General features: G+C 41.1%; 1 protein-coding gene across 4 annotated transcripts in view; it reads right to left on the bottom strand.

Moving 5' to 3' along the window:
• Window positions 1-14,177, bottom strand: part of aplp2 (amyloid beta (A4) precursor-like protein 2) — a 69,298-nt gene that overhangs the window by 33,491 nt on the left and 21,630 nt on the right. For all 4 annotated transcript variants that reach the window (XM_059330709.1, XM_059330711.1, XM_059330710.1 and 1 more), the window contains exons 2-3: window positions 4,990-5,163; window positions 3,000-3,129 (exon numbers count right to left, since the gene is read on the bottom strand). In XM_059330709.1, coding sequence (XP_059186692.1) covers window positions 3,000-3,129; window positions 4,990-5,163 — 304 coding nt within the window. The remainder of the gene's footprint in view (window positions 1-2,999; window positions 3,130-4,989; window positions 5,164-14,177) is intronic.

Below are 14,177 nucleotides of genomic sequence, written 5' to 3'. Positions count from 1 at the left end.
AATTTCTTACTTTAAGCATTCAACATGCTTATTTGTAGATTTAACAATCTTTATTTAATACATCTTGTCAAGTAAAATTATCTGTCCATGCAGCAAGATCATTTTCCTCAGAATTAGTGTTTTTATCTTGTTTTTAGACACCCCTTTTTGCAGTGCAGTCTTGTGCTTTGATTTTTTGGCAGCTTCCTTTTTGTTTACATTTGCATCATAGATTGTGCTGAAGTGGAAGAAATCTGATCCGTCGCCATGAGAGGATTACCTGAGGGAGACATGACTAAACCCAGGAGGAAGCTGGAGGTTGATCTTACATTATAGAAATAAATTTGTATTTAACTCCTGGGTTCCAGCTCATGTTAACGACTTTTTTTTTTCAACACCTAATCCTCAACCAAAGCTGTTGCCTAATTTTCTTTACCTTAGGCAAACCTTTCACATGGATTAAATTTGTGATTCTATCATATAATCCTGCAATTGTGGAGGAATGTAGTCACAGTTTCAAAGTTCAAGCTCATTTCAAGAAGTACATAGAGGCAGAGGTGTGGTGCTCTGAAACAAGCCTGAGTTTGTATCTCACTTTATTCACAATAACAAGACTCAGCCCCTCCTGATGATATCAGGAGTTGTCATTGTGTGCCATGCCCTTCGTTAAATAAACAGGCTTAGTCAACAGGAAAGGCAAAGTATGTGTCATATCTTAAAATGTTACTAATTAAATTCCACTTCTCAATAAAACTGTACTCAAAAAATTCTGCGAGATGTGAGAAGATTGGAGCTGAGAATAAGCCTTATTATGCCTGAAATAACTGTGACCTATTACTGATTGCTACCAATGGCAATAGAATAAGTTGAGGTAGTTACATAGCAACAGAGAAAGATCTGTATTTAAAATGACCTCTTTGCATACATGTTCTTTTCCAGCAAGAAGCTGATACAGTCTGTGTTGTGACAGCAAATTTTCCCCACAATTTAATCATTCAGTAACAGATATTGTGCCGTGCACACTAACAAACACCCCAGTCACACATCTCCACTGACTGTTCTCACCATTCCAGACATAATAATAAAAAAGTATCCAAAATAATCCTCTGCTGTTTGACAAAGACATCATGCAGCAGGGATTAGAGTGCCATGGAACAAAAATCACATTCATTTGCAGAGCCATTGTTTGGGGACAGGAAACATGGAGGGATTGTGGCTCTGTGACTGAGCCTTTGCATGGAGAGATGGGATACAGCATAACCCATCGCTCTCTTTTCACACTGAGCTCCTTCCTTTGCGCTTGCATTATTCATATAAACCTATTAACTTGACATGGGTGCTCGTCTGGCCCTTTTAATCAAATCCTTCAAGCTATAGCACACCTCCCTTTGGTCTATTTCATTTTTGATTCTACTAAAATCAATGTACACTGATGAATATAAGGCAGAATCTCTGATGTCCAACACTATGTGAACATCACAACTAATGAATAATTCAAACTCACTCTTTATGGACCTAATATGATAGAGGAGGCCTGACAAAAACTAGGCTGGAGAGGTGAAGCTCAGTGAGGTGGCAGAGGCATGCCGTGGCTTGTAGCATATGATCAGAGCCCTCCAATTAAGCCCCTAACATGCTCCATTACATAATTAAGCAGAAACCCTCTCAATAGCCTCCTTCTCGCCAACACCTTATGTTTATCTCTCCTCCTCCATCTGTCTTCTCTGTTCTCTCGGTTCAGACTCCTCATTTGCAACCCAGCAGAGCAGCAGAGAAGGCCATTGTAATTTGATGAGGCATGAGTGTGCAGACCTTTAACTATGATGACAAAAAAGTGCAAGAACAAGCAATGAAGCTATTTAATTATTCCAGAAGAGGTAGTGGGATTGTTTTAATTAAATGGCACGCTTGCTGAATCACAATGAGAGGCCAGATGGGTTGTTGATCGATGCAACAGTCGGCCACAGAGAAGACAGGAGGGCAGAGGCCATCAGGTGTGGCAGGTAGTCAGAGGGAAGCAGCTTCAAGATGTAAGATGTGAGCAACTGGGGGGATTTTTGAGACTGATTCTGCATGTGAACCTCTCTCATCTGTATTCTGGTCTCAGTCACAGAGTAGCCACTCCAGTTGTGGTGTTTGCTGTCCCATGAATTTCCCAAAAGCCTCCTCTTTGCCTTTGCCAAAAATGCTCTTGAATGGTAGCCCATTTCACAGTCCAGTGCAACTACTAATGGCTTTTTCATCCCAGAAAGCAGCACAACTCAATCAGCAAGAGGCTTTCGGACAGAGGAAGGGTGCCGGGAAGTGTTTGAAGCATAGAGGAAGATGTTTTTTTGCTTCCTGACATAGCTGGACAAGAACAGAGAGGAGTCTTGTTTCAGAACTGTATTTCACTGTTATTGCAATCCTTAGAGGCAGCCGGAGTGTGCTGTGTTTTTGTAAGTAAGGGAGCACAAAGACATGTGGCCTGCAAAGTCTGAGGCTCCATCTGACATTTAATAAAGCAGAATACAGCCATGTTGCCACTGCTGATTACAGTGATGCTGCAGGAGACAAAGGAGGGAGAGAGGCGTGTATGACGGCACAGGCGAATGGAGAAATGGGGAGTAATAAAAGCAGGCCTCCTCACAGACCTCCCTCTCGCTGACCCTGTGTGTCTGTGTGAGTTTATGGCCACTGTCTGAGGGGGGAAATAAGATTGTGCTTTATTGCTCAACAAGCCTCCCCAGCAATAATAGCTTCCCCCCCTTGGCTATCCGTTCTGAGAGACATTAGCTCCCATCCAGCCTGGATCTTCTCAATCTGCAGCTCAAGGCCAGGATTAGTCAACTGAATCAGACTCTTGATATTGCTCTATGTCACCTCTGCCTCCAGCTAAAATGCATCATAATCTCTTCTCTCTCTATGCTGAGTGATGGACCAATATAGAAGAGATGAGGCAATGGAGAACACCTGAAATGAAGGGTCATTCACAGTGGTTTCCCCCAGCCCTTGAACTACTCATTAGTGTAGAAGCTTACCTAAGCATTTATAAGGCACCACAATGTGGGCGTGGCCTTTGCACACCTTCTTCTCCTTCTTGCACCAGTTGTCGATACGAATTGGCTGGTTGGCTTCCACCACGTTTGTGATTTGGAGCTCGGGATACATCTGTTAGAACAGGAAGAAGAGAGTGGAGAGAGAGAGCGAGAGAGAGAGAGAGAGAGAGAGAGAGAGAGAGAGAGAGAGTTTAGAGCGAGAGAGAGAGAGAGAGAGAGAGAGAGAGAGAGAAGGTGAGATAAATGGAGCTTCAATTGGATCCTTTAATCCATGCTTTATACTCTCTAGATGCCATCTGCTCAACCATGAAAGAGCACACAATTTACACTTTCTCAAAATGCCATCAAAATGTCATCAATAAATGCAACTGAAGCTTGTGGGAAAGGCTTTCTGAAAATATACAGCCCTGCATTTTTGTTGTTTTTGGACAGCTGCATAATAAACCATGACAGTAATACCGGCAGCCTCTTGGGTGAGGAGAAAGTGTAGTAGGAGCAAGCAAATAAGAGCGAGAATATGCATGTCATGGAAAAAACATGTCCTTAATTGTAAAGACAGCTAGCAGCTAGAGAAAATGACAGTCGCAGGGATTGCTAATTAAAATGCCACCCACTTTACTGTAAATAATGTCTCTCTTTCGGGAACAGCTCAATAACCTTTCCAATGACAAATTAGCAACAGTAAAATGAAACCTGGCTTTTTCCACCTTAGTGGCCAATTCCCCTCAGTATCATCTGTGCATTTCATCCAAAGCTACCACAAGTTAGCCTACGTTAGCACAAAAGCTGAAACCTGGTAATGCTAACCTGACTAATCCAGTGGTTCTCTAACTGGGGATGTGAGTATAAATATGATTCATGTGGTGATATAAAAAAACAAAAGTGCCTTAATACAGAAATACAGAATCTTGCTTTCTTGAATCTTTAGGTTATTTCAATAAAATTAAACTTGGCTTGTTTAATCTGTCTGCTTTTTGCTGGGGTTGGTTGCCATTATCTTTTTTTTGTTTCTTAAAGAGACTTACTACTTATTTTGTAGCTTCACATTTACTGTGAATAGTAAAATATGTCAAACTCTTTGACATAAACAAACTTTAGTAGCATGGTTAACAGGAAAAGTAAAACAATTAGACTGAACAGCAGCACATAGACATCAAGTCAGAGCCACAAAACAAGCAAATGTTCCATCTGATGCTGAACTAGATACCATAAACTGAGAGCATTCAAATAAATAAAATATTACATATTCAAATCTACATCTAAAACAGAGCCATTAAAAAAATCTCATATCACCTCAAGATATCAATGACATGTCATAGAGTAAAAAAAGAATGATAACGGCACTAACAATTAAAAGTACTTTAATTAAATGTAAAAATCAGATTCCCAAAAAGTTTGGAAGCTTTAAAAAATGTGATAAAAACAGAATGGATTTTTGTCCTTCATGACCTACATTTAATTAAATACAGTACAAAGACAAAATATTTTCCGCTCAAACTGTAAATATAAACACTAATTCTAAATTGGATGCATTCTGTTTTTATTTTTATTTTACAAAGCATCCCAACTTTCCAATCATGGTTGTACCTTTGATGGCAACCCACTTTGTTTCTGCTCTTTTACAGGTGACTTTGGCGCTACGAGACTGACAGGATGACAAACTTTTTCTTTTTACTTTTAATACACACTGCAGCTGCCCTTACAAAGTATGCAGTGTGCATGCAATTGGGATAAACTACTTCATCACAATGAAGCGCCTTGAACTTTGACCCTCTTGCTGTACAGAGGATTATGTGTCATAGTTAAAATGTGGCTGGGTACACAAGGCCATTTTTGTATTTTTGGCATACTGAATTCGACATACTATGTACTGGAGCATACTAAATCTTTGTCTGGCATACTAAATACTATGGTAGCATGGATTTTGGAACCACTCTGAGATCAGAGATGTTTCTGTGCCACAGTGACTCACCTCCTGGCAGTACTGCAGCACACCCTCTTTGGTTCCTACGCAGGTCTTGGTTCCGGATGGGTCGGGTTCCCAGCGGCCGGTCTGAATATTGACGTGCATGTTGAGCTTTCCGCAGAACATCGCCACCTGTGGCTCGGCCACGGCAAACCCTGTGCCTGCATTTGCTGCTAGCGCCTGTGTGAGAGAGAAAGAGAAATGGAGGTTAATGCAGTCAATCATTATAGAACCCATAAAGGCTGTAGGAGTACTGTGGCTGACTTAACTTGAGACACTGTCTGCCCCACTTGCTTTTCTCATAAACCTTGTTATTAGCCTGACACAGGAGTTTGAACACAGCTCATGCAGTGCAATGGATAAGTGTACTAGATGTGATGGAGCAACATCAGGACTGCCTGTCAACGCTTGGCTGCTAGTTCGGCTCAACGCTGCAGTGCTGAGAGAGCAGAGGGGCTCAGACAGGAGACAAATTAAATGCACCTCGGGAATGTTTGCCTAGGTTGACGGTTAAACGAGTAGGGGTTTGATTGGATTTGTGCACAAGGTTTTTTTTTTGCTCTGGTGCCCATTGAGTGAGTGAGAGGCACACAGAGAGCAGGGGAGAATAAAAAAACTGCAGTCCGTTATGCCTCACAAACCAGGACATTCCTAGTTGAGGGCAGAGCTTTGCTCATCAGGCCTCCTGGGACCAAAATCTTTCAACAAAGGACGGCTCATTTACTCTTCAAGGTAAACACTGACGCTTCTTCATCCACTATATGTTTGCTGTGCAGACATATATGAACTACAATGAATTTATATGATGGAATGAAACTCTGTAATCTGAGATACCACAGGGAAAAAGATTATGTGATTTCCTACCAGTATTTCCCATCTTTGTTTACCTCCCAACCCTCCGACCATGAGAGGAAATCTGCTATCTTTCCCCCATGTTATCCTTCCTGTCATGATTTACTGAACCAGGGGCAGAATTTTGATTTCAAAGGCAGGGTGGACACAGTGAGTACAGACACTTTCAAGTCTTTGAAATGGCTTTAGTTTTTCAGACAAAAAAAACTTTGATATGTCCTCTTCATGAATAGATTACTGGAGCAAAAATATTTTACAGCAAAAAGTACAAGACAAAAAAGAGAACACAAGAAACTAGCTCCACTATAATAGATACTATTACCACTTTTAAACATTTTTGTACACCTTTGAAATTGTTTTTTTTTTATTTTTATTTTTTAGCTTATTCTCATTTCCACAGTCTCAATCAATCTCTTTGTAATTTTCTTCTATATATGAGATATAAAAAAACACCATTACCACTTCCATACCTACACCTGGTGTGTGCAATATCTCCTGTTTTCTTTTAATATAATGTTTTTCGGACTGTAAAAAGTGGAGGGGTCAAATACCGGCTTTGGAAAAAGTGTGTATGTGTGTGGGGTGCCCGCCCTGTAAATTACACCATGAACTGAACCCTGCACTTCCTTAAGCAAGCAGGAAGCAGGAACACCCAGTCTGCCTGTTGATGTATACATCCACTCTCTATAAAAATGGACACCAACTGTCCATAGCTGTGTAATCATCTTTCCCATGATTGCCTTTCAAATGACCCAGTGTCGTGCTTGCATCAGTCCACTCATCAGCTCCTCATTGAGACAATAAGTCACGGCCTGCTAACACTCGCCTGATGCTAGGGGTGTCACAGCACGGGGAACTGTGATGAATCAGTGAGGCGATGTAGTTCTGCATGCCAAACTATCACAAAACACACACCAGGGAGCCTCCAGACAGGAAGTGGAATGGAACTGATCCTCTCTCGATTGTCATAATGTCATCAGGCTGAGTAAACAGGCTTCAACCCCAGAGAGAGATCAAGGGAATGAGCATGTAGTGTTGGACTCAAATGTCTGACCATTTGCTGGGTCCTCAGCCTCGAGGAGACGCCGTCAGAGGTGTCCTCTGCAGCGCAGAGCCAAGGAGAAAACAACTGAAGAGGGAGACTTGAGTAACAGTGTGTTGGACAAAGCCGTCCGTCTAATTCTGCGCAGGCTCCCGGGCTGATAATAGGCGCAGAACAGAGTAGAGCGAGGACAAAACAAGTGCTGTGTAATCAGCAGTTGGCTGTAGCGTGTGATGAGCTGCAGAGCCAGCCAGAGCTGAGTCTGCACGCATATACACACATACACACATAAATTGGATACAGCTCCAGCCAAATGCATATATTCAGCCGCACAAGCACATTGGTGCCCACGCAAACACACAAAAAACATGTACACAGGCACATGCTCATCCACGTAGGCAAGCAAACACACAGGACATCTTGATTTGGTCCTAGAGGCACAACATCCTCAGATTCAACCTAATTTCTACTCCTTCCTCCATCTCCACTCCTCCCTCTCTGCACCACCACAGGCTTGTTTGCTCTCCTCCCTCTCATTCCTTTGTGAGATTGAGAAGCAAGGAGGTGGGGAGGAAATGAGGGACGCAGAGAAGCACGTTAGGGAGGAAGACAAGGGGAGGTAGTGACAGCCTGACCACATCTAGATTTTGTGGCTGTGGAAAAAACAAGTGGTGGGGCCTCCTCTGCGCCTCCTTGTCTCCACTTAAGTCTCAGTGTGTCTTTAATTCTTCAAGTGCAACAGTCGCAGTGGAGAGTGCAGAGTGGAGGCAGAGTGGAGGCGGTTTATACCACTGTCTTAAATCTGCAGTCACATGCCTGTTTAGTACTTAAGAAAAGAGCTGCTCTGGGTCAGAATTGTGCAAAAAGAAGCGCCATGGGGGGCAGCAGAGAGCAGGAGGAGTAGTACACAAAAGGCTTGAGGGGGAGCAGCTGGGCAGAAGAAGAAATTCTGTCTGTCTGTGGACCCCGTCTCATCACTATAGTGATACTTGAACCTGAAAAATGACTGGCCTCGAGAAAACAGACTGGACAATCACTTCTGCTGACTGTGTCACCCTTAAAAACAGACTAACACTACTGCAGGAGAGATAATCCAATTTGTTCTCTTAAGAGTTTTGGGTCTCATCTTGAAAGTGACAGAGTTTTTACTGGGTCGTGACTCAGTCTTGGACAGCCTTGACTCGGAAATTTATTTCAAGACCCGTCGAGCACACAACTGAAGTGTCATCATCACAATTTTTTACATCATCCCGGACCGATTTGTTCCGTCGGCCAGTGAAGGCCGGTGAAATGGAATAAGAAGAAGAAAAATGAGAAGAAATAGAAGTTGCTCTGAGATTCAGAGGGGAGCTGTGGATGGATACAAACTGCAGGCCACAGTGAGCTGTGGGTCACCGTTTGGGTCTTGTTTTCCTTTTCACTGTGATTTGATGTTACTGAACTCCTCTTTAAAGGTCAAATGAAAAAAGTTTGACAGTAATTTGCTTCTGCGGTTTGTCGTGTTTCCACATGAAACAGAGGTTCGGGGCAGGACCTGATGCCAAGAGTGACTTCCTTTTAAAGTTCAAAAGTGGAGAGACAAAAACTGAAAATTTGACATGGATGACAACCCTTAAGGAACGCTTGTTTTCTAGTTTAGTTGGTGTGAACCAACACCCAGATACACACCTTAAGACTCACCCTAAGTAACCGCTAGTACTAATCAAGCTAGAAGATCTTATATGACGGGAAGTGTTTGCTGGATTGCCTCAGGATCTGTAATCACACTTTACTAACTGGAATCAAAAAGACAAGTCATAAAACAACATTTTGACAGGTTATGGGAAGAGAAAAGTGTGGAATGTGGATGTAAAAGTCCACAAACGATGTATATTTGCTGCCATAAGACTGTACAACACCAGCACTACCTGAACATGTTGTAGTTTTCTTTCTCTCTTTTCTGCACATTTTGCACTCTGCACATTCTTCACTTAATTTGCACTATGTTGTTTATAGTATATTGTTAAATGTCTTTTTAAATAAATTGTTTTTTATCTTTATCTTAAAGGGAAATAATTTTGTGTGCAATTTTTGTGGTCGGCTGTAACAAAGAAATGTAACAAAGAAATTTCCCCGCTGTGGGATTAATAAAAAATCGAATCTAATGTAATCTATTTTGAGATTTATTTGACATATCATGATTGTTTTCAGAGACATAGTGCACTAACCATGTATTTGTATTTATTTTTCCTCTTACAAGAGCTTTCTATCATGTATTAGTTACTATTATGTTAAAATATCTAAAGCTTTCATAGATAAATCTACCTTTACCCGTTTTGGTTTCAGACTGGATTGGCTCTGGTTTTGGTCTCGAATGCAGCACAGATACACACAAAAACACAGATTTACTGGAAAAAAACGTGCTGCCACACCTACCAAGCGTAAGTCATCAAGCATCTATCTCTCATTACTGACTCACTGTGAGATGTTATATCATGTAAGTGTGAACACCTGCTGCTATGTGGAGGTTTGGCGAGTCAGAGGGGGAGACAAAAGAGGGAGAGAGGGAGTGGAAGTTAGGAAAAGGGAGAGGCAGTGAGACACAGGAAAGCTCTGACAAATAGGGTAAATACACAACGGCAGCAGGGAACGTGTACTGATTGGCTTATGTCCCGGCTTGACATATTATTCTCAAATGAACGCAGACTGTAATGCAATAAAGAACGGCACGAGGTAGCGTGAACGCAGGACAGACAGGCCTGCCACCACAGACGCTTGTCAAAAGCTGTGTGGGCTGAGGATCATTTAGCTCATTTTCACCCTTTACTGCAAACACACACCAGTTTGTCGCTGCTTTCCCAGTCTGCCTCCAGCACACAAACATGTTTTATTAGTCTGCTCTGTGTTCCCAGCCAAGTTTCACATAAAACAAGCTAAGACACGACAGTGCCAGTCATGAAAAAAACGCATGGAACATCGCATGCACACACAAACAAACACTCCTCTTTTATCCTTGTAACAGATAAATATATGTTATGAGTCTAGCTCTCTAATGAGCAACCAACACACACACACACACACACACACACACACACACACACACACACACACACACACACACACACACACACACACACACACACACACACACACACACACACACACACACACACACACACACACACACACACACACACACACACACACACACACACACACACACACACACACACACACACACACACACACACACACACACACATTAAAGGTAAATCTGTCTTCATTTCCAGTGGGAAGCATTATTAGGTGACATTTAAAGCAGAAGAATGATGTTATGTTGAGTTACAGCTTGTTTGCAGTCTACATCTAGTCTACTTTACATCGTGAAGCATTTTATGATGCTGCTGCAAAATAAACCACCATCTTAAAAATACTTACATACAGGATTATTTCCTGCTGTGTGTGATTGACAGTGAGCAGAGTGTAAATGACTGCATTCATATGAGAATACTGAACGCCGGTGCAATGAAATAACAATAAATCAGGAAAACTTTGACACAACCAAATTAAGGCTTTACATTTACTGTGATGGATTATTTAGCTCAGGCAATTTTCAAACCAGTGGAAGCCGTTTTCCTTTTTTAAGAAGTAAAATGCAGAAAATTGTCTCTTCTAAAAGGGCCGAAAGGGAGGAAATGAAAGCTGGTATCTTCAGCAATGCTGATGCAGACACCAGCAGAAATAACAGAAAAATAATAAGACTGCTGGCCCAAAAATGCAAACAAAACTGAGGTAATATTCGTAAATGAGGTTTTAGAAAACTCCTCCTGGACTGTTACGGTTCAGTTATTACATGACCTACCACACAGCATCTGGGTAAGATCCAAAGAAGCTAATCCAATCTGTGTGTTTGTGTGTGTGTAAGCATGTGAGTGTGTGTGTGTGTGTGTGTGTGTGTGTGGTCTCGGGTCAACCACTTAGGGCAGCATGATCAGCAGTGTGTGAGCTCAGGACACACTGCAAGAGGATAGTGGGGAAGGGGAAATAAATAAATGAGTGCCAAGATATTCCAAACACCGGTGGAGTGAGCTCTTGTGATGAGCCTCCAACACAAACACAGAGACTTTCAAATAGCCAAAACAAACTGTACATAAAACTGCTCTGTGCCCGTCTAATGAACAGGTTAGATGGTTGTGCCTGGCTGAGATTTCTGACAAACATAATTTCTGGTAAATTGCCGGGCGTTGCATACAAAAACAGCTCCACTGTCAGCCTGTCTGCAAACCCTGTCGGCCTCCCTGAGCGGTGGCAACTAGTCTAATTTAGGTGAAACCATCCTCACAGTCTGGCCCTTATAAAAGCTGCTCCAGAATGAGGCACCGGTCATAACACGTGGGTTCCCAGAATGCTTAGTGTCCATGTGACTGTGCAGAGAAATGCCTGGCATCGTTAATCCACCTAATCCTTCCCTGTGGTGACTTAATACTTAAACAAGATAGGCAGTGGTGAGAAAGCCACACACACAAACACATACATGCACTCCTTTATATGATCTATATGTAAAATATATAGCGACATTAAATTTATATTTCCTTTTCTTATTGCTTGCAATAAAAAGTGTTGATGTCTATGGGGAAAGGTGTTTACTGCAATTACTGTGTTGTGCTAATATGTCTAGGGCAGTTTTATTTCCTTATTAGCTTCTATTATAGCGTTTATATAACAGCTTTTAGAATAGCATGTTAATTGTGTGTTGTGTTTGATGTTCTGTAACAACGGAAATTCCATGTAACATATACTACTTAACTGCTCAATAAAACTACAATATGTGTACAAATGAATAGTTTGCCTGGTGCTTAGATTTCTGATTGTCTAAAGACATAAAAAACAGCCACTGAATACTTCTTGATGTTTTCAATTGTTCAAAAATCGACAGTGAAAAGGAGACAGATTCCTTCGCTTTAAAAGCATCATTGCTGTGAGTACAGAAGAATGTGGGACAGCTCACAACGAATATTTGCTCTAAAGCGAAGGGAATAAATGGACTTTGGTGTTTATAGTTTCTCACGTTTAAGGAATTCAGAGCTGCAATGACTGCAACGTCAGTGGTGACATGAAAGCTTTGCTGTCGCTGCAAAGAATTTTCCCACCACCGGTATCAACGCTGCTATTTTTTCCAAACGCAGAAGTGCATTTGATTCACTTTGTGGCACACACTACAGTCACTGCCACAGACAAAGATCTGTGCATGCCAAGAGGGGGTTGAAATACTGATGAGCACTTAAGCTCAAATCAAGTTTTCCTTATTCATGAGCTGAATGTGAGTAAGGCAACATGGTAAAGGTGTTTACATTGACTGACAGTGTTAGAGCAAAGTGAGAATAACAACACAAATATATAACGTGGCATGTGCATGTATATATATATATAGAGAGAGAGAGAGAGAGGGAGAGAGAGAGATGACAGATGGCACTTTCAGAGGTAATTTATGTACAAGAAGATTCTGAGACAAGAAAAACATCATCACAGAAGCTATGACAACCAAACTAGTGGCAACAGTTAAAGTTTTGAGCCACAACTTCCTATCATTTTCTTGATTGATTAATCTGTCAATTATCTTTTTGGATTAACTGATTCGTTGTTTAGTCTATGAGTTATCAAATAGTGTAAATTCTGAATTAATGAATAAATTTCCATTTCTTACACTGTAAGTACTGTATTCCATATTTCAAGAAACAAAACAGCTGACGCACAGACATGAATAATGTTTTATAATAACTAAATATCTGTTTCTGTCACATTATTTGTGTTTTCATAAATAATGTATTCAGATCTGTGTATATCCCTATTAGCAAGTAAATATATCCCTTGTTATGTTTTGAAAATGTGGCTTTTATGTTCATGTCCATTACAGGCAATCATGGCAGTTTCCCTGCTCAGTGACAGGGTCAATAAAAGTCCTAAAATACTTAATGCCCCTTCATCTATCTATCAATATCCTCACACACACACACACACACACACACACACAGGCGCCAAATGAGGTTGTGTGACATTGGTGCGGTTCCTCCCCGAGGTGAAGCCCACGGGAAGGCAGGGGCCCGAGCCTCTGACACCATCGCTACACAAACAACACACCAGCGACAGATAACAGATGAGAGGGGGAGGGTATTTTAGCGACAGAGGGACAGTGACATTTTCCTAGTGACCAAACACCTCCACCACCTCCCACCCTCAGAAGGGCAGACAGTAAAAACGGAATAATAAAAGGAAAAAGGTGTCATGTTTTTAGACTCTGAATCAAAAGGGCAACCCCTCGCTGCAATGCAAATGAGCTCCTCCGTCTCAGTGAAATGGCCTTTTGTCTTCAGCATTTGAAGTGTCCTGAGACTCTTCTGGAATTGCCCTATGAGTCACCGCTCCCACAGTTTGGGGAACAGAGGAGTTCAGTCAGTGCCACTTCCCTCCGGAGAAAACAACCAAATCTATAAAACTTACTGTAAACTCTATGTGGATTCCCCTTTCTCTTTAACTAGTGATGTCATTCACTTTCCACTTCCTCTTAAAAATGTATAAATGGTCTACTTACCATTTATAAATGATGGTTATTGTCAAGTGTTACCAACAGTTTCTTAAAAGTGGAAATTCTAGGGGAATATGCATGTGAATAAGTGCAAAGAAATCATATTTTCATACATTTTAACATGTAAGTTGTGAAATTCAATTCACTGGGAGGAGGTACAGAAGCCTTAAATGCAGAACTAGCAGGATGAGAAACAGCTTCTTTCCCTGGGCTGTCACAACTCTCAACACTCAGAACTCTCATTACTCACAGGATAAATTAATTAAAATATGCAATAAAACGAACATGTGCAACACATTTGATATGTGCAAGACATACAATCTACCTCATCTATAAATTAAAGCATTTTCAGTAGTCATTTATTTATTTTTATACTTATTTCATGGTTCGAACACTTTAGCAGTGGTCCAATTCAAGCATTTTTCAAGGACTTTCAAGGTCCATTTTCAAGCTTTTCCAGTATCTTACACCTGTTGTAAATTGCATGTTTTAGATGAGTACTTATATACTAAAAGGGGGAGATTTCACTGAACCATACCAACAGCGATGGTGTTACACTTTTAGGAGGAACGGTCTTCATTTCAGATAGGCTACTCATTATTTTTTACATTGAACATGTGATTATCTATAGTCTATAGATGGATATAGTCAGATTGCAAGAGAAATACAGTAAGCATTTCAAGCATTTACAAGCACTTTATCCAAAATCCAAGCACTTTTTAAACCTTGAAAATACAA

The sequence above is a fragment of the Centropristis striata genome, chromosome 4 (assembly GCF_030273125.1).
Source record: "Centropristis striata isolate RG_2023a ecotype Rhode Island chromosome 4, C.striata_1.0, whole genome shotgun sequence".
Taxonomy (NCBI): Eukaryota; Metazoa; Chordata; class Actinopteri; order Perciformes; family Serranidae; genus Centropristis; species Centropristis striata.
Note: the sequence above shows the minus strand (reverse complement) of the source record. Positions and strands in the feature narration are given on the sequence as shown.